The sequence below is a fragment of the Danio rerio genome, chromosome 10 (genome assembly GCF_049306965.1).
Source record: "Danio rerio strain Tuebingen ecotype United States chromosome 10, GRCz12tu, whole genome shotgun sequence".
In the NCBI taxonomy this organism is placed as follows: domain Eukaryota; kingdom Metazoa; phylum Chordata; class Actinopteri; order Cypriniformes; family Danionidae; genus Danio; species Danio rerio.
In genome coordinates this window covers 24,197,706-24,220,363 of record NC_133185.1, presented here as the reverse complement: position 1 = coordinate 24,220,363, position 22,658 = coordinate 24,197,706, and the positions used below count along the sequence as shown (strand labels likewise).

Here is a 22,658-nt window from a genome sequence, read left to right as displayed (position 1 = left end):
TCAAACTCAATTCTTGGAGGGCCGCAGCTCTGCAAAGTTTAGCTTCAACCACCTCCAACTAATGCCTGCTTAACAGTCTCTTGCAAGAGCTTTGTTTAATAAAAGAGCATATTGTAGGTTAGACACCCCAGTGAGACAATGAGTGTAAGAGTAAAGCAAGAACTAGATTTTCTTTAAAATAAACGTTAACGTTTATTATTAAGCCGTTTGGAGTCGTTTTTAGTCATGGAAATTTACTTCCGCATTTGAAAAATCGCTAGACTGGAAGTGATGTCAGATGAGGGAGTTCGTGCATATAATCACTATGAAGACAACTGATCGCGTTGCGCGTTTGGTTGCCAGGATAAGATATTCTGAGAGACTCACACAAACGAAAGACCACATCCATACAATTATAAGCCTGTGGACAGACTAGCAGACAGAACAGCAGTCAGAGCAGTGCAACTTAACTATTGTGAGGGAGAATACAGCAGGTTTATGGTGAGTCCAGTGTTGGCTAATAGACAAATATGTAAGATAACAAAATCTTATCTGGCAACAGCAAAGCTAGTATTGATCATCTATAAGTATTTATACTTACCAGTAACAGAAACTAATGAGCATTTAACACAGTTATGCCACATTGACCCTATATTTAATAGTAGATAAGTGAATACAAAACACAAATAACACATTAATAACATCTGGAATAATGCAGAAACATGTAAACAAGGTACTGGAAAATCTTTTTTTTTATTTTACAAAAGGTTTTCAGAGCTTCTGTATAAAAATAAAAACAACATCAAATATTAAAACAATTAAAATAAGTTTTTAAATATGTGTCTTTTTGTAATTTTTTTCATAGGGTATAAGATTATCTTTATCAGATCCCATTTAGGCAACAATCTATAAAAAGACAAGTATAGTTGTTACAGTATAAAATATTTACAAAGATTTGATCAACAGTTCTGACCTGCATTAATGATTAAATAAACTTCAACCCTAATTCAAGTTAAAATTCTAAATGCAACTCAAGTTCAAGTTTTATTTATATAGCACAAAATCATAAGCAGTGTTAATACCCAGCATTTTTACTCTTTATATATGTATAAGTATCTGTGTGAGTGTGTGTATACTGAAAGGAAAATATATTATCGGAACCATTTAAAAGTAAACCTAAAATTATTTTTCGGTAACGTTTATGTGGGTACCACACCATCATGTCTTTAATGTGTATTAAATTGTGAATGCTCTGTAAAAAGATGCTGACAGCCTCATCCTTGTAAACCCGCTGGAAGGATCTTGAAAGGAGAGCAAATGTAGTGGCCAGTTTTGCATTCTCGTCGAGCCTGTGATGAACTCCTGTAGTCCACCGTCAGACACGCAGTGAGGGCTGATGCATATATTCTGGGGAAATAATGCAAAAGTTTAAATCATGTTTATTAATAATGTATATTTTAAATTTCATTATATGATTTTTAATATAACACAATACAGAAAACCCAACCACATTTGCAGACCCCTGGATAGTGAACTGCAAACCATCTCACATATGCAGTAGACTGTACCCATTAGAAGTTAATCATGTGAGAACAAACTTCATTTTAAATTTTTTTTGTATGTTATTTGTTTTTCTTCTACAAGATGAATATTCCTCAAATGTGAATAAAAAGTGCCTTTCCTCATTGACAGGACAGAACATTTTTACTCTCCCTCAAGTGGTTTCAAACCTTATTGACTTTCTACTGTTGATCACAAACCAAGATATTTTGAAGAAAGCTAAAAATCTGTAACCATTGACTTCTATAGTGGGAAAAACAGATATGGAAGTCAATGGTTACACATTTCCAATATTTAAAAAAAAAGGAGGTCAAAGATAGTGTGAGTTTACCTGCCTGCATTATATGGAAATACTGTAGTAATTCTTTGCCCTTCTATATTTTGTTATCAAATAATACCATGTAATGTACAAATAATTTTACCCGATGAACGAGGTGAATGTCTGAGGTAAAATTGGTTTTATATTCACACATTCTGACTTTCTCCCTAATAATATAATTTCAGAAGAGTATTATTTGCTAATTCCTAATATGATGTTAGCAGCCAATGACTATCAAAGTACAACATTGTTCACTGTTAGTTTAATAGTGCTAATGTTGTTTTTAAGTCATATTTACGTGTGATTTCAGTCATTATAATAAAAGTACTATGGTAAACAATACTGAGAGTGTCACACAAGCTGTCACTAATCGAATGTTCGAATATAAAATCTTTACCTTTAATATTAAACTTTACCTTAGTTGAGGTTACTCTGTGAGCCAAAGTGAAGCACAGTTGAGCGAGAGGCCAGTGGAGAGAAAGCCTTCAGCTCCGGGTCATCATCTGTCTCCCAAAGTCTAATAAACACACCACAAAGCAAACAAAGTCACAACGCTGTAACTATACAAGACATTTATTATATTAGCAAACTGATGCTACTAGCCGTCTTATCATATGTGTACAGTTTTACACGCTTTAAAAACGTATATTTAATATACTTAACAATACAAGCTAGCAGCCCTGATATAGGCTACTCCAAAGTAAACACATCACGTTGCTTCAAATTACTCAAACAATAATGCTTACGGACTTGAAAGTTGACAAACATAAACGAAAAACGAGTTGTCTTACCGTGTCTCTCGCCATTCGCGTCAGCTATCACTCTTATCGGATTCATCCCATTTCACGAACCAAAACAGCAACAGGAAACTTGTGGACTTGATCTGTTGACAGGCTGGAGTTTGTGCAGTTTCCATAAACGCAATAATATACCACGATGATGATAAATTACGCCAAAACTAACAACCAGTTCTGCTATTAGCTCCTCTGCCCCACTGTAAACAGCGCAGCACTGTCAGATAAGTCACTCTTCTGACGTCACCGGGGTGGTTAGAAAAAAAAGCGGAAGTGGGAAAACAGACACATTTTCTTTAAAATTTGTGCCCTTGCACTTCGTAAAACATTTTAATTTGGTATTTTATGGTATTATAGATTATATTATAGAGATTTCACAAACGATTCTACCTTTTTTTGCTCTTTAAGGTTGAAGCAAAAATGTGAAGAGCTGCGGCACCCCAGGAATCGAGTTTGAGACTTATGATAAAGACTTTATGAAAATTTCATAAATCCCTAAAAGTATTGACAAAAACTAAACAGATTATGCTTAATAAATTATACTTACATCTTTATGGAAGGTTTATTTCTGGTTCCATAGACAGTTTTGATGGTAGTACAAGTTGCAAATTATCACAATGCAAACACAAATAGAAAACATGCTGCAAATCCTCACAAAACATGCAACTACCATGATCAGAATGGAAAGTTACAAGGGCACGCACTGAAAAAAAGTGACAGACCTGGCTAGGATCTGCTAATTGGGCAGTGACTTTTGAACAGTAAAGTTGCAGGTTACCTCAAAGATGAGCCTTTTCTCATGATTACACAATTTCTTTCTGTTTTTCATATCATTAAGCTAAATAATGTTAGCACATCACATAGCTAAATTATCTTAATATTCTCAACTAACACTTGTGTGTATTGCCTCTTCTTGTTGAATCACTCAATGCCTTCTGAATAGTAAGAAACTTTGGACAAAAAGCATCTGATAAACGTCAACTAAATACAATTTTAACAATAACGAAAATTCTTCTTTAATTGTTAATATGAGGTCAAAATAAATTAATGTAAAGGGAAATTTTAATGATGGCTTAGACCCTTTTAGTAGGCGAATGATGGAATTTTAGATTCAAGTTTAGTTTATACATACACTCATTTCAAGAGGATGGTTCACTTATGATTGATCACGAATTATCTCACATTAGATAACACATGATTCACCAATCAGACGATTTCCAACTCACTATAAAATAATCAGTGTCTTACATCAGTTATCTTCATCTTGAAGTATTTCCCTCCCTCCCCTACTCCTTCCTTTTTCTAGATTGGGCGACACAGTGGCCCAGTGATTAGCACTGTTGCCTAATAGCAAGAATGTCACTTATTAAAAGTCCTTACTGGACCAGCTGACATTTTTGTGCTGAGTTTGCCTGTTCTCCCTGTACTTGCATGGGTTTCCCCCCAGTCCCTTGGTTTCCTTCCAGTACAAAAAGACGCAATACAAGTAAATTGACCATATCAAATTGGCACTATAGATGAGCTCCTAAGCAGTAGAGCTATCCCTATAATCTGTCATTACCCAGGTTGGGGAGTTCATCGAGATCTAGCTGAACTCAAACACTCGCCCTGCTAAATGGAGAGAGCCCAGGGTTTGAGGATCTTAGAGCGTATTTACACTAGGTACAGTTGCCTTGAACCGCGCCGAAGCACAGTTGTACCACTCCCCTCTCCCCCGACATCTTGCACTCACATTTGTGGATTCCGAACCTGAGCAAGCTTCCGTCATCAATGATGCAACTGTTCAGTTTAACAGGAAGAGAAGCGTTCTCCCTCCCCATTAGGGATGCAATGGTTCGCTGTAAAAAACTGTATCATCCTGTTGTTTGGTATGTCCTGTGATTCATGGTTCAGAATATGCATTATTAATATTTGTTTGTTAATTAAAAACAACTAAAACAAAGCAGTTCCGCCTTTGTACGTTTCCGATTACCTTTCCAATCCATTGCACATGTGAAGACCTGTCCAATCACCTCTTAGTATGTAAATCTGTTGTTGACATCACATTTCCTCACGTGTGCATGTGGAGTTTCAGCATGGCAAGTGAAGGAGATAATGTGCAAATCCGTAGGTGAGGCCAAATCACAGCACATTGCTGTCAGTGTTTTAACAGACATTCAATATCAATTCAGACAATTCAATTCAGACTTGCACAAAAACATAACAAATGCAGTTTTTGCTGTTGATGCAAGAGTAGCCTAAATCAGTGGTCACTAACAGACGTATCAAGGTCCATGTCCAGAGCCAGAAGCATCCCATATCGACGCAGACATACAACAGGTCTGTTACTTCAGTCCTGCTCTTTCTGGGTGTTCTTCCCCACCCGATCGCTACCGCTATTCACTCTGTTTACACGCTGTCTGCTAAGAACGATTTTCTTCTCAATTGACTGTTCACGCTGAAATAAAAGAGAAGAGCCGATGACTCTCTCTTTGCTTAAGTTTCATTCAATACGATGGTGCTAAGTGAAACAGAGCACTCTGGAATCATAATGAAATCATACAGAAATCATAAATAAAAATGCGTAATTTTTAACAGAAGTAATTTAAGCAGAAGTTGCACCTCTATTCACCACAGTGGATATTGCTTTAGTTATATTATTTTAGTCATTGGAAATGCAGTGACATGCAGTCAAATATTTTGCAGTTCCACAGCTTTTTATGCTCATAAATTATAAAAATGATCGTGCTGCACATATTAGGAGGATTGCTGAAGGTGCCGCTGATGTGCAGAGGGGGATTTGCATCTTTAATAAACTACAACCGTTTGCACCCTTTTAAAAGTAAGAATGATTAATAAATCCATATGAAACAGTCCCTTAAAAGTGACGTCTCATTGCAGTTTCAGGCTCAGGCGTGCTTTGCACTTACACTACAAGCAATCCACGCCAAATTGGACCGTGCTCTGGCACACCTCTTTCATCCGGGCCAGGCCTGGCCAACTGAACTGTGTCTGAAAAGATCTAGTGGGCTCAGATACGACTCTAAATCAACGTTGTTTTTCAGCCTTTATAAAGCATATAAACATAGCTATTCTCTCGATAAAATCCATGTTAGCCATTTAGAAATAAAGCTAGAGTCACCAGGCAGACAGAAGCCCTGTCTATCACGCAAATCTATGTCTGTTGAAAAGTGAATTTGATGAATGAATGAAGCGGATTTGATGCGCAAATGAAGCAAGTAGGGTTGTAACGGTATGAATTTTTTACGGTATGATAATCGTCTAAAACAATACCACGGTTTGACGGTTTCGCGGTATACAGTATGTTACAAATGTTACAAAATAATAGAACAGTGAAGCAAATTTGACTTTTTCCAAATAATATATTTTTAGTTACTATAAACAACACCACTTACAATGAACAAATAAAAAAATAAGAAAATAATAAATAATGTGTCAAAGTCCAAATAAAGTCCAAATAAACATGGTGCAAATCCTCAGTAAATAGATATAAATATTTACTATACTCTAAATAGTTACATAACGAAATTAGATTCAATATGGACCATCCTTAGGTTTTATGTGCCAGCATGGATATGGTTGTCTGTGGATATGGATTTGGATGTGGTTGTATGCAATGCAGACAGACAGCTGCATCTTCATTTGCGTCTTTTGAAAACAGCAAGAGCAGCAGTTCGTCTTTGCCGTGTCACTGTTTTGTCATGTTTCTGTGCTGCTGTGCATGCAAAAGTACTTAGTATGAGAATTATTTCATGCAAAACTTTTTTTTTTTTGCGTTTTATTTAGCCGTGCATAAATGTATGCCTATCTCTCATTCCGTGTTGTTCAAAAAGCTCATTGTTTGGTCCACAAACAAAAGCGAAACCTGTGCTTATTGGTTGTGATATAGCGAGTTTGAACCAATCTGGGCATGGAGGAGGGACAATGCATCAATGTATCATGTCTGGTTTGTCCGGAGACACAGTGACGAGCGTTTCTTTGTCAAATCAGCATGGTCAAATTTTGATGACGTAACCGCACTGATTCCGGAGCCTCTAATACCGAATGTTATGTGATACAGCACTGGAAAGCTGAGATTCTCTTCTTCATGCCAATCTTTGAATTGTATGAATCGGATCAGCGGATCAAAAGTTATTAAACATTTAAAAGCAATACTTATTTTTAGCCGCGGGCGGCTGTCTCGGTCTTTAAGGGTTAAAACCGTTGATATGCAATTGTTCATGGTATGATAATCGTGCACGTTCAAATCGTGGTAGACCGTCATACCGGTATATTGTTACAACCCTAGAAGCAAGTAAACTCAAACTGTTCACACGCGAATAGCTGATTGATTCCCACTTGCCGCTTCGTGTAAACACAGCATTAGAGGTCAGAGAAGTAAGGTTTACCTGCACAACACTTCACTTGCTGGCCTCTACTACACTCACCCCCTAAACTAGGTCACAACACCAATATAATCCTCACCGGTCCTAAACCACCCAACCCACTCTGAGCTGGGATCGACCCAGCGACTTTCCGCATGGGAGTCAGTTGCTCCATCAAGGAGACCACAGTCTTTAGCATCTGTCGCTAGAGCAACTATAGAGGTCAGAGGAGTGAGGTTTACCAGCACAGCACTTTACTAGCTGGCCTCTCAATGAAGATGTTTTCTTAATTTGCTGGTATTTTTTCTATTTGCATGTGTTTTCTTAAGTCAAAGTGCATTGAGATATTTCAGCCACTATATAAATGTTTAATATATTCATTAAAACTGGTATCAGAGTTGGAAAAAAGTGTTTATCTTTAATAGTAAGTGACAACAGAATAAAAAAAAAAACTGTCAGGAACATGAGATTCTTCAATGATTTGAAACTTCTTCAGACCCCAAAAGAACATCTTTGGAGAGACTCTTTTAATTTGGATAGAGCACATTGTGGTTCTCCCATAACAATGTCACGACTTGCTCTTTAAGGTGTTTCAAGATTATAAAAAGTTTTAGGATAATGAAATTTTAGGGTGGTTAAATAAGAGATCACTCAGCAGCATGGACTCCATCCAATTTTTAACAAGAGATAGTAACGGCTCGCCACTTATCCCAGAGATAGGAAGCTGGATTTTATCCATATGAGACCACAGCTCAAGCATATAATTTAGCCGGCCAAACCAAAGCAGTACTATTGAAATGATGGACCTCCTGCACACTTAAGGCACATTATTCAACATACATTAAGTGTGAGATTGAAGAGTGCTGTAACTCTGCCTTGGTCACGATGTGGAGCACAACAAAGGAGTAATTTATGCTAAAAGCATTATTTATGGCACAATTGTGATTGTAAAACCAGCTTAATCCACCGTGCTGAATAAAGTGTGCAGAACTCTTAACAAGACAGATATACATTTGATGCGAGTAACAAGCCGCATGATGGTGCTAAGAATTAAGAATGCAAAAAGTCCAGTAGCGAACGCTCATAAATAAATTAAACATGCTCCAATAATATGAAAGAAAACTCATATATGTAAAGACATGCAAGCAGAGACCAGTCATCTTTTCTTATGCAATATTAATACTAGGCACTCTGCATACTGTCCAGCTGTATACATAATTGCCATTCCATTGGTTTTTCCATTGGTTGATGCCAAGGGAAGGTTTAGTCAGACATGAAAATGCACTCGTCATTTCCAACCTGTTTGAGTTTTTTTTCTTCTGTTGAGCACAAAAGATTATACTTTGAAGAATGATTTTACTTTCTGTCCACAGAGTTTACTTTAACCTTTTTTTACATTTTAAAATGGCATCAACAGTACACTTAAGAAAGCTTTGAAGCATCGTAAGGGTGATTAAGTAATTGTAGACCCATTTTAAGTGAGATTTTTTTTCAGAAAAAAAAAAAAGAGTATATAAGTAAAAATACAGTATGTATGCCTTTTTTTCAGGATATGTAATCTTTGAAAGAGACTGCATAATGAATGTCAAGCACAAATGTGTCACTTTCATCCCTCAAGGCTATTTTATCTTAGAAAAGAGAGTCTCTTCTTGGATTTAAATGCTTTGAATGCAAGGCCCAATATATAAGTATGTTATATGAAGAAATGATGAAGTACTTTACTGTACTTTTAATATAGACCATCCCTATAGGCTCTTAAAGTGTCTATAGGTGTGCAGATTTAGTGATCAATGTAATGGGCACAAAAAAAAAAAAAAATAGATCTGATGCATGTAGACGTGCTTTTTCAAGAATACTGCCAATTTCTAAGTGCAATCCATCATCCTGATCCTGTAATGGACCATATCTACTCTTCATTCAGCAGGAATAAATATGAAATCATCTTAGCTTGATTAGAGCACTGAATGAGATATGGAAATAGACATGCACCATGTTGGAAAGAAGAAAGTACAACAGACATGTTTAAAACATGAAGTACCATGCTAGGATTTGAAACCAATTCACTAGTTGCTCTATAAAAGAGAAATAAGGATCTTAAAAGAACTTGAAGATATCTCAGAAATATCTACAGCGCACAATAAAACCATGCTCACATGAATTCAGTTAAGGGTCAAACATTTATAAAAAGTAGGTTTAACTAAAAGCCTGAACTCTGTGCTCAATTTATTCTTTATAAATGCCAACTTAGGGCAAAGGTCACAATGCGCTTTATGTTATAATTGTATACTGTTGGGGTATGTTGTCACAAAGGTCAGTGTTTTTTTTTTTTTTTTTTTTTTTCTGTAATAATGGTGGAAATGTTCAATGGCTTGTTGTAGCCCATGCATTAAGGCAGTGGTCAACAAACTTGTTCCTGGAGGGCCAGTGTCCTGGAGATTTTAGCTCCAACCCTAATCAAACACACCTGAACAAGCTAATCAAGGTCTTACTTGGTATACTTGAAACGTCCAGGCAGGTGCGTTGAGGCAAGTTGGAGCTAAATCCTGCAGGGACACCGGCCCTCCAGGACCAGGATTGGTGACCCCTGCGTTAAGGTATGAGTCTATATAGAGCCGGACATTTTGAAAAGTAACCTCACCTGGAGAAATACTCTATTCAATTGAGTATAAAAAGTGTAACTAGTCCCCATTTTCCCCCGCAGGCTACAACTGTTGCAACTGTTTTGACAGATAATCTATATCAAAATAAAATGGATACAACTTATATGAAATTATTATTACAGTTTTAATGGTCATATGAGATAGAAATAGCCTAATAAAATCACATTTTTCTTTTATACATTTTGAGGGCATGAAAAATAGCCAATGGGACAAACACAAATCTTACTCCATGCTACAATGAACTAAACACATTTAGGACAATTCCCATTCTGTTTGGACGAGAAATAAAGTATGCTTATCATACTAGAGTTTTCTGGCTTCATCTCATTTCATGGTATCTTAACAGGACATTAGCTATAATAAAGTAGAGATTTGTGAATCTTTCTTTTGAGTCTGTACTTTTCTATAATAGGACTCACTTGGAAAAAAAAACACAGAGGTTATTCACAAGTAGATGAGTCAGATGTGTTCTGATTTACACCTGATGTTTTAATCTATCTTTATTATTTTTATCCACTTTCAACCATTTTCCTCATTTTTTGACAGGAGGATTTAAAACTTCATTTTGATGGTTCCTATCGCACATTTTGTTGACTAAAAGTTGCATTGCAACTACATGCCAATTACTTTTCATCAGTATTAGTAGACTGTCTGGTAACTATCTGCTAATACAGCTCCTTCAATATTGAACTGACTTTAAGAAACTCAAGTACACATCAACCTACACTAACCGTAACCCTAACCCCAACCTAACATTCTACTTATAAACGATTCAGAATTAGTTTTCATATAGATGCAATGTAACTTAAATTCAACAAAATGCATCAAAGGGACCATCAAAATAAAGTGATACCGGATGTATAAATACATTTATGGCTGAGATTCTTATGATATTATACTTTAAATAACAAGACAGAAGCAGGAGTTTTAGTTTAAGCACAGATAGCCACAAAACTACATTGGACACTGTGTGGGTTTGTCTCAGAACTCTATTATGAACATTATTATGAGAACATTTTGCTTTATACATGTTTTGATTTTTTTAAATCAAACGTACGATTTCAAATGATAAAGTTGAACTCCCATCTGGCTAGATATAACAACATATCCTGTAATATTAAAGAATCAGGTCAGCAGGCAGATCGTATCTGTCTAAATGTATTCCACTATTCTGTATGAGTTTAATACTGTATGGATTTTACACTAAGAAAATCATCTAACCATAACATATTTTTGCCAAGCTCAAACCTTGCAGCCTCCATTCACACCTGTATTTAGCATCATCCACTTGCAATTAGATCAACAAAAAATGCCTGTGAATCAAGGCTAAACAGGGGTAAACTAAATCAGTGACTAGACAAATTATGGTGATCTGGATTAACAGGAAAAAAGTCAAAAGCATTAAGGGTGAACCAAGTGCCTTACTAATGAAATACCAAGTTTATAGTACCAGTGTTAAAATGAACTTGGACTATACACTGCAGTTTTAGGTGAGGGAGTTATTATTACAATCTTGTGTCTTTTCCTAATATAATTTAACTGTAGCACTGATTAATGCTAATTATTTAGGTTCTGATTATGGTTTTATTTTTGATTTTAATAGCTGCAGGATATTAACTGGAATATATCTCCTAAATACGGTAACCTAAATAGAAAACAGTTTGATGCAATATTTTAGAGCCTTTTTTCATGTTGCACTAATTATAGCAAATACAGCAGAAAACAAATGCTTTTCGCATTTTACATCTAATGATTTGAATAACCTTGCTTCATACTGTACATAAGTGAACTAACTCTTGTTTTAAAATTGCAAAATATCTATCATCGATTGTAAATATAGAGATGACATTATCCGAATCCTCATGAATAGTAATGGATAAACTTTATCCCAGGATGCCAAGTACACTCACCCATATCAGCCGCGCGCTTTTGATTCCACTCGCGTTTTATCCCTGCGGTCAATGCACAGATATTCAGTCTCTCAGGATCCACTCAAACGGACACTTTTTACCTTTAGTCCGAGCAGTATTACAGCCCAACTAAAATCATTATCGATCCGACTCCATATCGCAAAACACTTTAAAACGCGTTGCCTCCTCTGCTTAATCCAACATCACAGCAAACCGGTATAAATCCAACAGCAATTACCATGATGGGCATCCGTCGTTCAAACAAACGGAATATAAATGGATTCTCGCTACGCAGCAAGCAACTGTCTGAAGATGCGAGCAAAAGTTGTTCTGGGTTGCATTATTGTAGCAGTGATGCTTAAATCATGCGGAGCTTATCGACCCGAGGTTCCAGAGGTAAGCAAAGCCAAAAAAAACTGTGAGTCTTGGAGGCTTTGCGTAAGAGCAAACGTGTGCTCGCCGCCGCAGTCGAGTCTTAGCAGCTCCGTCCCTGAGAAATATCACAGCCCGCGATGATTGCGCGCTCCCGCCCTCAGGTCCTCCACAGTCATAATAAAGGTGACCCGAGGCAAACCTGCTGCGGTAAACATTCGCGGAATGCCAGTATACAACCAACCCTCTGCCCAGCCGAGACTCATGATGAATGTAAATGCCACTCTGCTAATCACAGTATAATAGCGAAAGAGATCCAGTGGGTGTAGAATAGCGTAAAGGTATGGACTCCAACCAATTGCTATATGACAGTTCATAATATATGACTTATGCTCAGTCAAAAAAAGAGAAAAAAAAGAAAAAAAGCTGTTACTGAATCAAGGTGAAATGTTACAACATTTACAAATAGGCTTTTTGTGTTTAATTGTTTTACTTTGAGAATTTATCTTTTTAATACTTTATATACAATATAACCTTCATAGCATCCTGTGTTTATGGACCCCAGTGATGTTATGAAGTAATCTTAAACTTTAGCCTTAAAGAGATGGTTCACTTAAAAATGTGAAACAAAATCATTAATTAAAAAAATATTGCTGGGCAATATCGATATGGCCAAAAACTGATCATGATAAAAAATGTTCATGTAAGTTTATATGGATAGTAATATATAAATCAAAAATGACTCGATATTAAAGGCAGATCTTTGCTCTAGAGTTAAAGATTAGAAACAATAATGTTAAAATGCATAGCTACTTTTTATTGTCAAACATTTCACAAATCTGAGGTACAGTATAATATTTAAACCTTTAACTTGCAAAAAACAGGAAATAAATAATTGTTTATGGTGTCAGAAGCACAATTTAACCAAACAAATTGATAAGAAAAAATCTTAGATTGGAAGTTTATTCATTTATTTTAATTTTTTTGGCTTAGTAACTTTATTAATTTGGAGTCGCCACAGCGGAATGAACCGCCAACTTATCCAGCATATATTCTATACGGCGCATGCTCTTCCATCTGTAACCCATCACTGGGAAACATCCATACACACTAATTCACACACATACACTACGGACAATTTATCTTATCAAATTCACCTATAGCGCATGTCTTTGGACTTGTGGGGGAAACCTGAGCACCCACACAAACACGAGGAGAACATGCAAACTCCACACAGAAATGCCATCCGACCCAGCTGGGGCTCAAACCGGCGGCCTTCTTAGGCTGTGAGGCGATTGTGCTACCCTTTCTGAGCACCATGCTGCCCAGATTGGAAGTTAAACAGTTAATTAACATTTAAGATTAAATTTTTAGAAAACTTTTGGCAGCCTACGCAGGCTTCCTTCTAGTGGTATGTTGAGGAATCGCTAAATAATTCAAGTAAAAAAAATGAACACACTTTTAACCCTTTGATGTGTACCTCAACAGCGATGTGATCAGGAAATTGAGTTTAATAAGCTAAACTTTTTATTTTATTTTAATTTTTTTAATGCTTGTTATGTAATTTATCATTTGAGGTTATGATTTAACTTCGAATTTAAATATGTAAATCCAATTCATATATTTAAAAAACAAGTTAACATTTAGATTTCAAATATATACAAAAAAGTCATATATACATGCAACATATATTTAAAAATGTATCAAACAGAGTTATATATGAATATTGACATACCTGTATATATGTATTTATGAGGTCCAAGAAACATTTGCAGGGTTTTTTTTTAATAAACAGGCTACTTTATGATAATACTGAACATTTACACTAACATTTATCTAAACTTTGTTTTGTCAACTTGCAAAACTCACTATGTGCCAACACCTCCGCATAAAAGGCTATTGCGGCAGCTTCACAACGCATGAGCGGCGCGTGAGCAGAGCGGCTATATCTTAGCGTCCATGTTCACAAACGGGACTTACACTGGGAGCAGAGCAGCATGTCAGTGTCAAGCAGGAAATGGTGCGTGTGTGGGGCGTTAGGCGCTTGGATATGTTTTTTTTTTTCTGCGCACATGCTCAGTTTGCTTTTTGATTAAACTACATTTCTTTCATCACCGTTGGTTCGGTTGCACATAGAGAATGGAACCCTCCTGGGCTGGCCCACGTGAGACCCACCTGCGATGGCCATTATTATTATTTATGATAATACTTTACATTTAAATACAGCAGTTTTCTTTCAACTTTTTAACAACAGAGCCATTTTAATTAACTTTTAAAATCGCATTTTTAAACTGTAAGTGTGTTATTGTTCAAACTATTTATTATGTTTGAAGTGTCTGACAAAAATAAATATTCATAATAAAAAGAATTAATCTGCCACGTTTGTGAACTGTGCAGAGCTGTAGCTGCTTGATTATTGTAGGCCTACCATGTATTTCAATACCAGTCATCATGGTGCTACTTGGAGAGAGAATTATTTCTGAGGTGGTACTTGGTGAAAAAAGTTTGAGAAACACAGATCAAGTGGATTCGCGAGAACAAAAACTGGCAAAAAACATACCTCCGGAGATGTTTCTGGCTCTCTCCAGAAATGTATATAGGGGTACTCAGAATAAGACTGGGTTGATTAAAACAGGGTCTAGCATTTAAAAAAAAAAAAAAAAATATATATATATATATATATATATATATATATATATATATATATATATATATATATATATATATATATATATATATATATATATATTGTAATATCTCAGCACTTTATCGCATCCTCCAACCCACCAGGGGGTGCACATGTTGCTCTATACTCCTCAACATTAGATGGCAGTAATGACTCTTGTTCCTCTAAACTCTCCTGTATTCAGCGTAACCACCACCACCTGTTCTTTGCTCTATATAAGACTGCTTTGTATGCTGCTCTATGTTCAGTCCTGAACTAAACCTCTTGCTGCCTCGTCCAGTTTCCAGTTAAGTTGTTCTCAAGACTTTTTGCTTGTTCTCAAGACTTGTTTGCTATTTTGCTGTTTGATTGTTTTGAGACCCTCGTGTCTATTTTATTTTGTATGTATTTTCAGGAAGCTCGGCTTTCCTATTTTTGTTGTACTTTTCAACCTTGCTGTAGAGAGATATTATCTCTCCTTTTTGTCAAATTTACCTCAGTAAAGACTATATTATTTTTTTTGGAAATTCATCAGTTGTGGACTCACTTTGTTCCTCCTCTGCTCTTGGGCCACCAGCTGCTGACTTAGCTCATCTAGTAAGATCTACTGCTAACCACACCGCAGACCCGGGTTCGATCCCCACTCAGATCATCACAGCAGGACTGAACCATGGAAAACCGCCCAGCAGAGGAGGCTGCACCAGTCTCAAATGTGGATCGCATTCTTGCGGCACTTTCAGAACAAGCCACCGCTATTCAGCAGCATGACCAAACTTTATGCGAAATTCTTAGCCTCTTGAATCCCCACTCTCAGACTACAATGGCCCAGGTAATTACGCCACAGTCTGTTCCCTTGTCAACACCTGAGCCCAAGTTGCCCCCTCCCCAGCGCTTTGATGGCAGTTTCGAGAACTGCAGGGGATTCATTACTCAATGTACTTTGATATTTCAACTACAACCTAGTTGTTTTCCTACTGACTGCAGTAAGGTGGCATATATAATTACACTCCTTACGGGCAAGGCTCTGGATTGGGCCTCAGCCTTGTGGGATAAGAAGTCCCCTGTAACCACTAATCTCCAGCTCTTCCTAGCAGAGATGAAGAGAGTGTTCCTCCATTCAGCAGACAGTGGAGAGGCAGGACGCCGTCTCCTAAGACTATCTCAGGGGTCCCGCAGTGCCGCTGAGTTTGCCATTGAGTTCCGTACTCTGGCCACCGAGAGTGGGTGGGGCCAATCTGCACTTAGAGCGATCTTTCACAATGCATTGTCTCCCAAGCTCAAGGATGAACTGGCATTCAGAGACTACCCATCAGACCTTGAGTCCCTCATTGGTTTAGCCATTCGGGTGGATAACCGCCTTAAGGAGCGGCAGACAGAGAGAGAGCAGGACACAATTATGACCCGTCATGACAATGTTGTTTGTCCCACACTGGATCCTGAGGAACCTATGCAATTAGGGGCTACAAGGATCTCGCTCTCTGAAAGAACCCGATGAATGAAGGAGAAGTGCTGCATTTATTGTGGGAAGCAGGGTCATTTCCGGGCAACATGTCCAGAGTTGTCGGGAAAAGTCAGATCTCGTTCCGGTGTAGGGGCCCCGGGGCGAGAGTAGGTGTGATTCCCTGTCCCATTTTCTCTGGTTTGACCATCCAGGCAGTCATCTCTCTCCAACAACCCCACGAGGTGGAGATCTTCATTGACTCAGGTGCAGCAGGAAACTTTATGGACCTCAAGTGTGCTCAAGATCTTTCCTGTGATCTCCTAACCCTGCAAAACCCCCTTAAAGTCTCAGCAGTAGACAGCAATCCGCTAGGCTTAGGCCACATCCACCAATGCACCACAGCTCTCCATGTGAGAATTGGAGATCATGAAGAAAACCTTCAGTTTCACATCATTCATTCCCCCAAGATCCCCATAATCCTGGGACACCCCTGGTTAGTAACCCATAACCCACTTATTGATTGGTCTAAAGGAGTTATAGTAAGTTGGAGATGTAAGGGGTCCAGTTTGAACACCATGTTTGGTCAGTCAACCAAGGATTCAACCCTTTGCCATTGCCCTCTTCCCCTTGAGACTCAGCCAGAACCCCCCAGGCACACCAAGGCCATCCCCCTGGACATCATGACTATTCCCAAGCCACAGATTGTTCCCAAGTCGCTCAATACTCCCCCCGAGATATCCCGAGTTCCCCCCGAATACTCTGACTTAGCTGAGGTTTTCAGTAAGACTCGAGCAGCCTCACTGCCCCCTCACAGGCCATATGATTGCCCCATTGATCTATTACCTGGAACCTGCCCACCCCGCGGAAAGTTGTATTCGCTCTCTGGGCCTGAAAGAGCTGCTATGGAGAAGTATGTACATGAGTCCCTAGATAGTGGTTTTATCCGCCCCTCCACGTCACCAGCCGGGGCAGGATTCTTTTTTGTTGGTAAGAAAGATGGTTCCCTTAGACCCTGCATTGACTACAGAGGTCTCAACAGCATTACAGTCAAGAATCGCTACCCTCTTCCCCTAATGACAACAGCCTTCGAGATCCTACAAGGAGCTACCATCTTTACCAAGCTGGATCTCCGTAGTGCATACCATCTAGTCAGGATCAGGCAAGGGGATGAGTGGAAGACCGCGTTTAACACTCCCACTGGCCACTATGAGTACCAAGTTATGCCCTTTGGATTAGCCAACGCGCCAGCTGTCTTCCAGTCATTTATTAATGATGTACTACGAGAGATGCTTAACATCTTTGTTTTCGTCTATTTGGACGACATTCTCATCTTCTCTCATAACCCTGAGGAACATGTGATACATGTTCGGAAGGTACTGATTGAACTTCTCAAACATGGGCTTTTCGTAAAGCTAGAGAAGAGTGAATTTCATGTTTCCTCTGTCTCTTGCCTTGGATTCATTGTTTCAAAGGGCAGCTTACAGATAGATCCCAGCAAGACTAGGGCTGTGCTGGACTGGCCACAGCCCACCTCTATCAAAGAGGTGCAGCGCTTCCTAGGGTTTGCAAATTTTTATAGGAGGTTTATAAGGAACTTCAGTTCTATTGCCGAACCACTAACTTCCCTGACCAAGAAGGCGAATACCCCTTTCACCTGGAACGATAAGGCCAGTACAGCCTTTAACACCCTCAAACATAGATTCACTTCAGCACCTATCCTCACTTTACCAGATCCTGAGTTGCCTTTTATCCTGGAGGTGTATGCATCAGATATAGGGGTTGGAGCAGTTCTATCCCAAAGAAGTAAAGCAGACAACAAACTTCATCCATGTGCCTTCTATTCCCATAGACTTACGCCGACTCAGGCCAACTATGACATTGGAAACCGCGAACTACTGGCTATTAAGTTAGCTTTGGAGGAGTGGAGGCACTGGCTTGAGGGAGCATCTCACCACTTCCTCATTTGGACTGATCACCAGAACCTCACTTACATACAAAATGCCAAGAGATTGAACGCTAGACAAGCTAGATGGTCACTGTTCTTTAACCGTTTCAAATTCACACTTTCCTTCCGCCCAGGGTCCAAAAACATCAAGCCTGACGCTCTCTCAAGACAGTTTGAACCTTCTGAGAAGCCATGCTGCCCCGAACCTATCGTGCCTGGCTCCAGAATTGTGGCTCCAATACTGTGGGATTTGGAGTCCTCAATCAGAAAGGCACATCAACATCACCCTGATCCAGGTAATGGACCATCTGGGAGCTTATTTGTCCCTAACTCTATGCGTTCTGATGTCTTACAGTGGGTACATTCTTCCTCCCCCTCAGGACACCCTGGTATTAACAGAACCTACAAATTGATTTTGAGGAAGTTCTGGTGGCCAATGATGCGAAAAGATGTGCAAGAGTTTGTTTCTAGTTGCCCCACCTGTGCTCAGAGCAAAGAACCCCGAACTCGACCCCAGGGACTTCTTCACCCACTTTCCATCCCGAGTCGCCCCTGGTCCCATATTTCTCTTGATTTTATCACAGGATTGCCTCCATCTCAGGGAAATACGGTAATCCTTGTGGTGGTGGACAGGTTCTCTAAGATGTGTCACTTGTTACCATTACCAAAGCTTCCCACTGCGAACCAGACAGCTGAACTACTAATGAGACATGTCTTTAAGATGCATGGCTTCCCACAGGATATAGTCTCTGATCGGGGCCCCCAGTTCTCATCTAGGTTTTGGAAAGCTTTTGGGCGGCTCATTGGCTCATCGATCAGTCTGTCCTCTGGCTACCACCCCCAGTCTAATGGGCAGACAGAAAGGGTAAACCAGGAAGTAGAAAAAACGCTAAGGTGCCTGGCAGGAGACAATCATTCCAGCTGGACCTCCCATTTAGTTTGGGTAGAATTTGCTCACAATACTTTACATCACTCTTCCATCAACATGTCTCCTTTTGAATGTGTCTATGGCTTTCCCCCTCTTTTGTTTCCTGGTCAGGAACCACAGGTGGAAGTTCCAGCTGCCACCCGGTTTATTCACCGTTGCCTGCGTTCCTGGCAGAAAGCTCGTACTTCCCTGAGAAAGGCTGTCCACAATCAGCAGAAACAGGCCAACAGACATCGCAGGGCAGGACCCTCCCTCCGAACTGGCCAAAGAGTATGGCTCTCGACCCGAAACCTTCCTTTGCGGGTAGAGTCACGTAAGTTGGCTCCACGCTATGTTGGTCCTTTTAAGATTATTAAGAAGATCAATCCTGTAGCCTACCGGCTTCTACTACCCAGTGCCCTGAAGATACATCCGACATTTCATGTTTCTCAGCTAAAACCGGTTCTTTGCTCCACCCTGCATCCCAACAGAGCACCCACACCTGCTTTACGCATTGTTGATGGCCACCCTGCTTTCACGGTCCGCAGACTACTTAAGTGTCGCCAGGTACGAGGGAGGACACAGTACTTGGTCGACTGGGATGGGTTTGGTCTGGAGGAGCGTACCTGGGCCTCAGCTAAAGACATTTTGGACCCTTCCCTCATCAAGGAATTCCACCAGGCACAAAGAGAGCACAAAGGGAACGTCAGGAGACGTTCTTAGAGGAGGGGCTACTGTAATATCTCAGCACTTTATCGCATCCTCCAACCCACCAGGGTGTGCACATGTTGCCCCTATACTCCTCAACATTAGATGGCAGTAATGACTCTTGTTCCTCTAAACTCTCCTGTAATCAGCGTAACCACCACCACCTGTTCTTTGCTCTATATAAGACTGCTTTGTATGCTGCTCTTTGTTCAGTCCTGAACTAAACCTCTTGCTGCCTCGTCCAGTTTCCAGTTTCCAGTTAAGTTGTTCTCAAGACTTTTTGCTTGTTCTCAAGACTTGTTTGCTATTTTGCTGTTTGATTGTTTTGAGACCCTCGTGTCTATTTTATTTTGTATGTATTTTCAGGAAGCTCGGCTTTCCTATTTTTGTTGTACTTTTCAACCTTGCTGTAGAGAGATATTATCTCTCCTTTTTGTCAAATTTACCTCAGTAAAGACTATATTATTTTTTTTGGCAATTCATCAGTTGTGGACTCACTTTGTTCCTCCTCTGCTCTTGGGCCACCAGCTGCTGACTTAGCTCATCTAGTAAGATCTACTGCTAACCACACCGCAGACCCGGGTTCGATCCCCACTCAGATCATCACACATATATATATATATATATATACATATATATATATATATATATATATATATATACATACATATATTTATCTCAGTTTTTGCTGGTTTTGTTTCGGTCAGCTTAGCAGTTTTGACTGTTTGGTGCTTGTGAACGAATATTGCGAAGGTTCTTAGCCAATTTTGTTCATGTCAGCTTTGAGTTTAATTACAAAATTAATAATTTATTATTGCTCAGAACAATGTTTTGTGTGCAATTTTTATGTTTTGTGGCAAGTATTCATGTAATAAGCAGGATAATGTACATCCAGGGTGATTGTTTCTGCAGAATGAAGCCCACTTGATAGGGCTGCCAATAAGCCATGATTCTGTGATAAGAACCTTCTGGATCATCCCTGACTTAAATAATTTTGATTGTGTTAATTGGCAAAAACTTGTGTTCATGTGACTAATAAAGTTTTAAATATTTTTAGGCCATCCTGAACTAAACCACAGAGTAAATACTAGTAGTGTCACTACAATGGTAACTCTCCAGATATCGGAAACATCAGTGAATCCCAAAGACTAGTTTAAGTTAATCTTGTGCAAAAACATACACATTTATTTTCTTTATAATCTAATGCAACATGCTGAAAACTAGAAAGTTAATTTAACCAGTTTAAGATAAGTTTAATAAAGCTTGGAGAACTAATTTAATGTAATTAATACTGTATGTTGACATGAGAAATATGATAAAAATCATATGTGGATCTCCTAATCTTTCCAAAAAAGCTTTTAAATATTTTTCAGAGCAATGGTTATCTCATTAAACCTTATTATATTGTTAGGAATCAGTGATATTAATTTTGTTTTGCTAGCATAAGTTTTTGTTATGTAAAGTGCCCTCAGTCAGCGACTAGGCTGCACACTGAGGGAAACATGTTTAGATTCAGATATTAAAATAAACTGTTAGTTATAAGCAACATAAAAATGAAACAAATGCAACAAAATTAAGAAGAATCTCCATTTCAGTCCTCCATGGTGCTGTTAGAAGTCCCTAATTATAGTGTGTTTGGAAAAACAGTCGTATAGAGACAAATTGGGGTATATGAGTTCCAGTGTAATGATTAAAACAGTGGAGGTTTTCACTCAGTTTGCTATTCTTGCTTAATTTCTTTGAAGCACTCATTTCTCCTTGTCTTCATAAACACAGAACAGTACGTGACTCAGAAACTCACAAAACACTGATGCGATATATGAAAACCAATTGTTCTGATTCATCTTCTGGTTTGAGAAGCAGGTTTGCTCCAAGCTGTTCTTGACATCCGACTGGCTTGTCTTCCATAAATGATTGAAAGCAGAGCAAAAATAGTCACTAAGAAATACCATCTGCTTAAGAATGTCAATATTAGAACATGAACAAATTTCTAATCATCATTATTTTATTCAAATTTTTGACACTGTCTTCCTTATGGTTAAATCAAATGACATGGAGCTGGTTTTGTACATGAAATGGCTACATGTTGATGAGTTTTATTCCTGTTTTTCACCTGTGAATCTATCCAATTTTAGCTCTGTAAGTCAATTATTTTATCATGGCCTCTTAACAAGGTGTAACTATGCATTTTGATGCTTTGAAAATCAATGTGATTATGTGAAAGTAAAAAGGACAAGACTATGTGCCGTTTTATTACTCTAAATTCCATCTTGTCTGCTTTGGACAAGATTTTCGTTATGGAAAATATCTCGGAACTTTGGCAGTCGTGATATGAGTGGATTAAGGATGCTATGGCTTTATTTGATCTCTTGCCGCATTGAAGACATGCAGATAATTTTAAGCAATGGAATAAATTTTAACAGGGGATTATCCATTTTAAGCAGTGCAAATAGTTAAGCACAAACAGGCAATAGCCGATGGCAATGTAAGGATGGACGAAGGCTAAATCAAGGTTACTGCTAGGAGGACAGCTATATTTATAATTGTGCTACTGTGAAGAAAAACTTTTTTTTTTAAATCAACTAAACTACTGACAACTTTAATACATTTAACAAAAGGTCTTGACAGCTATGAGAGTATCTCAGCATCTAAAAAATATCAAATAATTTAATGCGTGACTTAAAAACAAAAAAAAAAAAAAAGTAAATTATGTAAGTATTAAATATCTCTTTTGAATAGTACTGGTAGCTACAGTATCTTCTCTATTTTTATTATGATTATTAGCCCCCTTTGGTTTTTTCACTAAATGATGTTTAACAGAGCAAGGAAATTTTCACTGTATGTCTGATAATATTTTTTCTTCTGGAAAAAGTCTTATTTGTTTCATTTCAGCTAGTTATTAGGCTAATTACCCTAACCTGCTTAGTAAACCTCATTACCCTAGTTAAGCCTTTAAATGTCACTTTATGCTGTATAGAAGCATCTTGAAAAAAATCAAGTCAAATATTGCGTACTGTTATCATGGCAAAGATAA

At 38.4% G+C, this 22,658-nt stretch overlaps 1 protein-coding gene and 1 long non-coding RNA gene across 5 annotated transcripts in view; both read right to left on the bottom strand.

Moving 5' to 3' along the window:
- The window catches only part of lrrtm4l1 (leucine rich repeat transmembrane neuronal 4 like 1), a 318,547-nt gene that overhangs the window by 78,701 nt on the left and 217,188 nt on the right, over window positions 1-22,658 (bottom strand). For 2 of the 4 annotated variants that reach the window (XR_012385765.1, XM_073913413.1), the window contains exon 1: window positions 11,587-12,233. The exons of 1 other annotated variant lie outside the window; for it this stretch is intronic. Coding sequence is in view for 2 of the 3 variants with exons in the window: in XM_073913413.1 (XP_073769514.1) it covers window positions 11,587-11,590 (4 nt within the window). In the remaining variant the exon portion in view is untranslated. 4 annotated transcript variants of the gene reach the window in all.
- Window positions 714-2,855, bottom strand: LOC141376346 (uncharacterized). Its single transcript, XR_012386242.1, has 3 exons — window positions 2,650-2,855; window positions 2,275-2,375; window positions 714-1,386 (listed from the first exon to the last, which is right to left on the bottom strand). It is a non-coding gene; the product is annotated as an uncharacterized lncRNA (long non-coding RNA).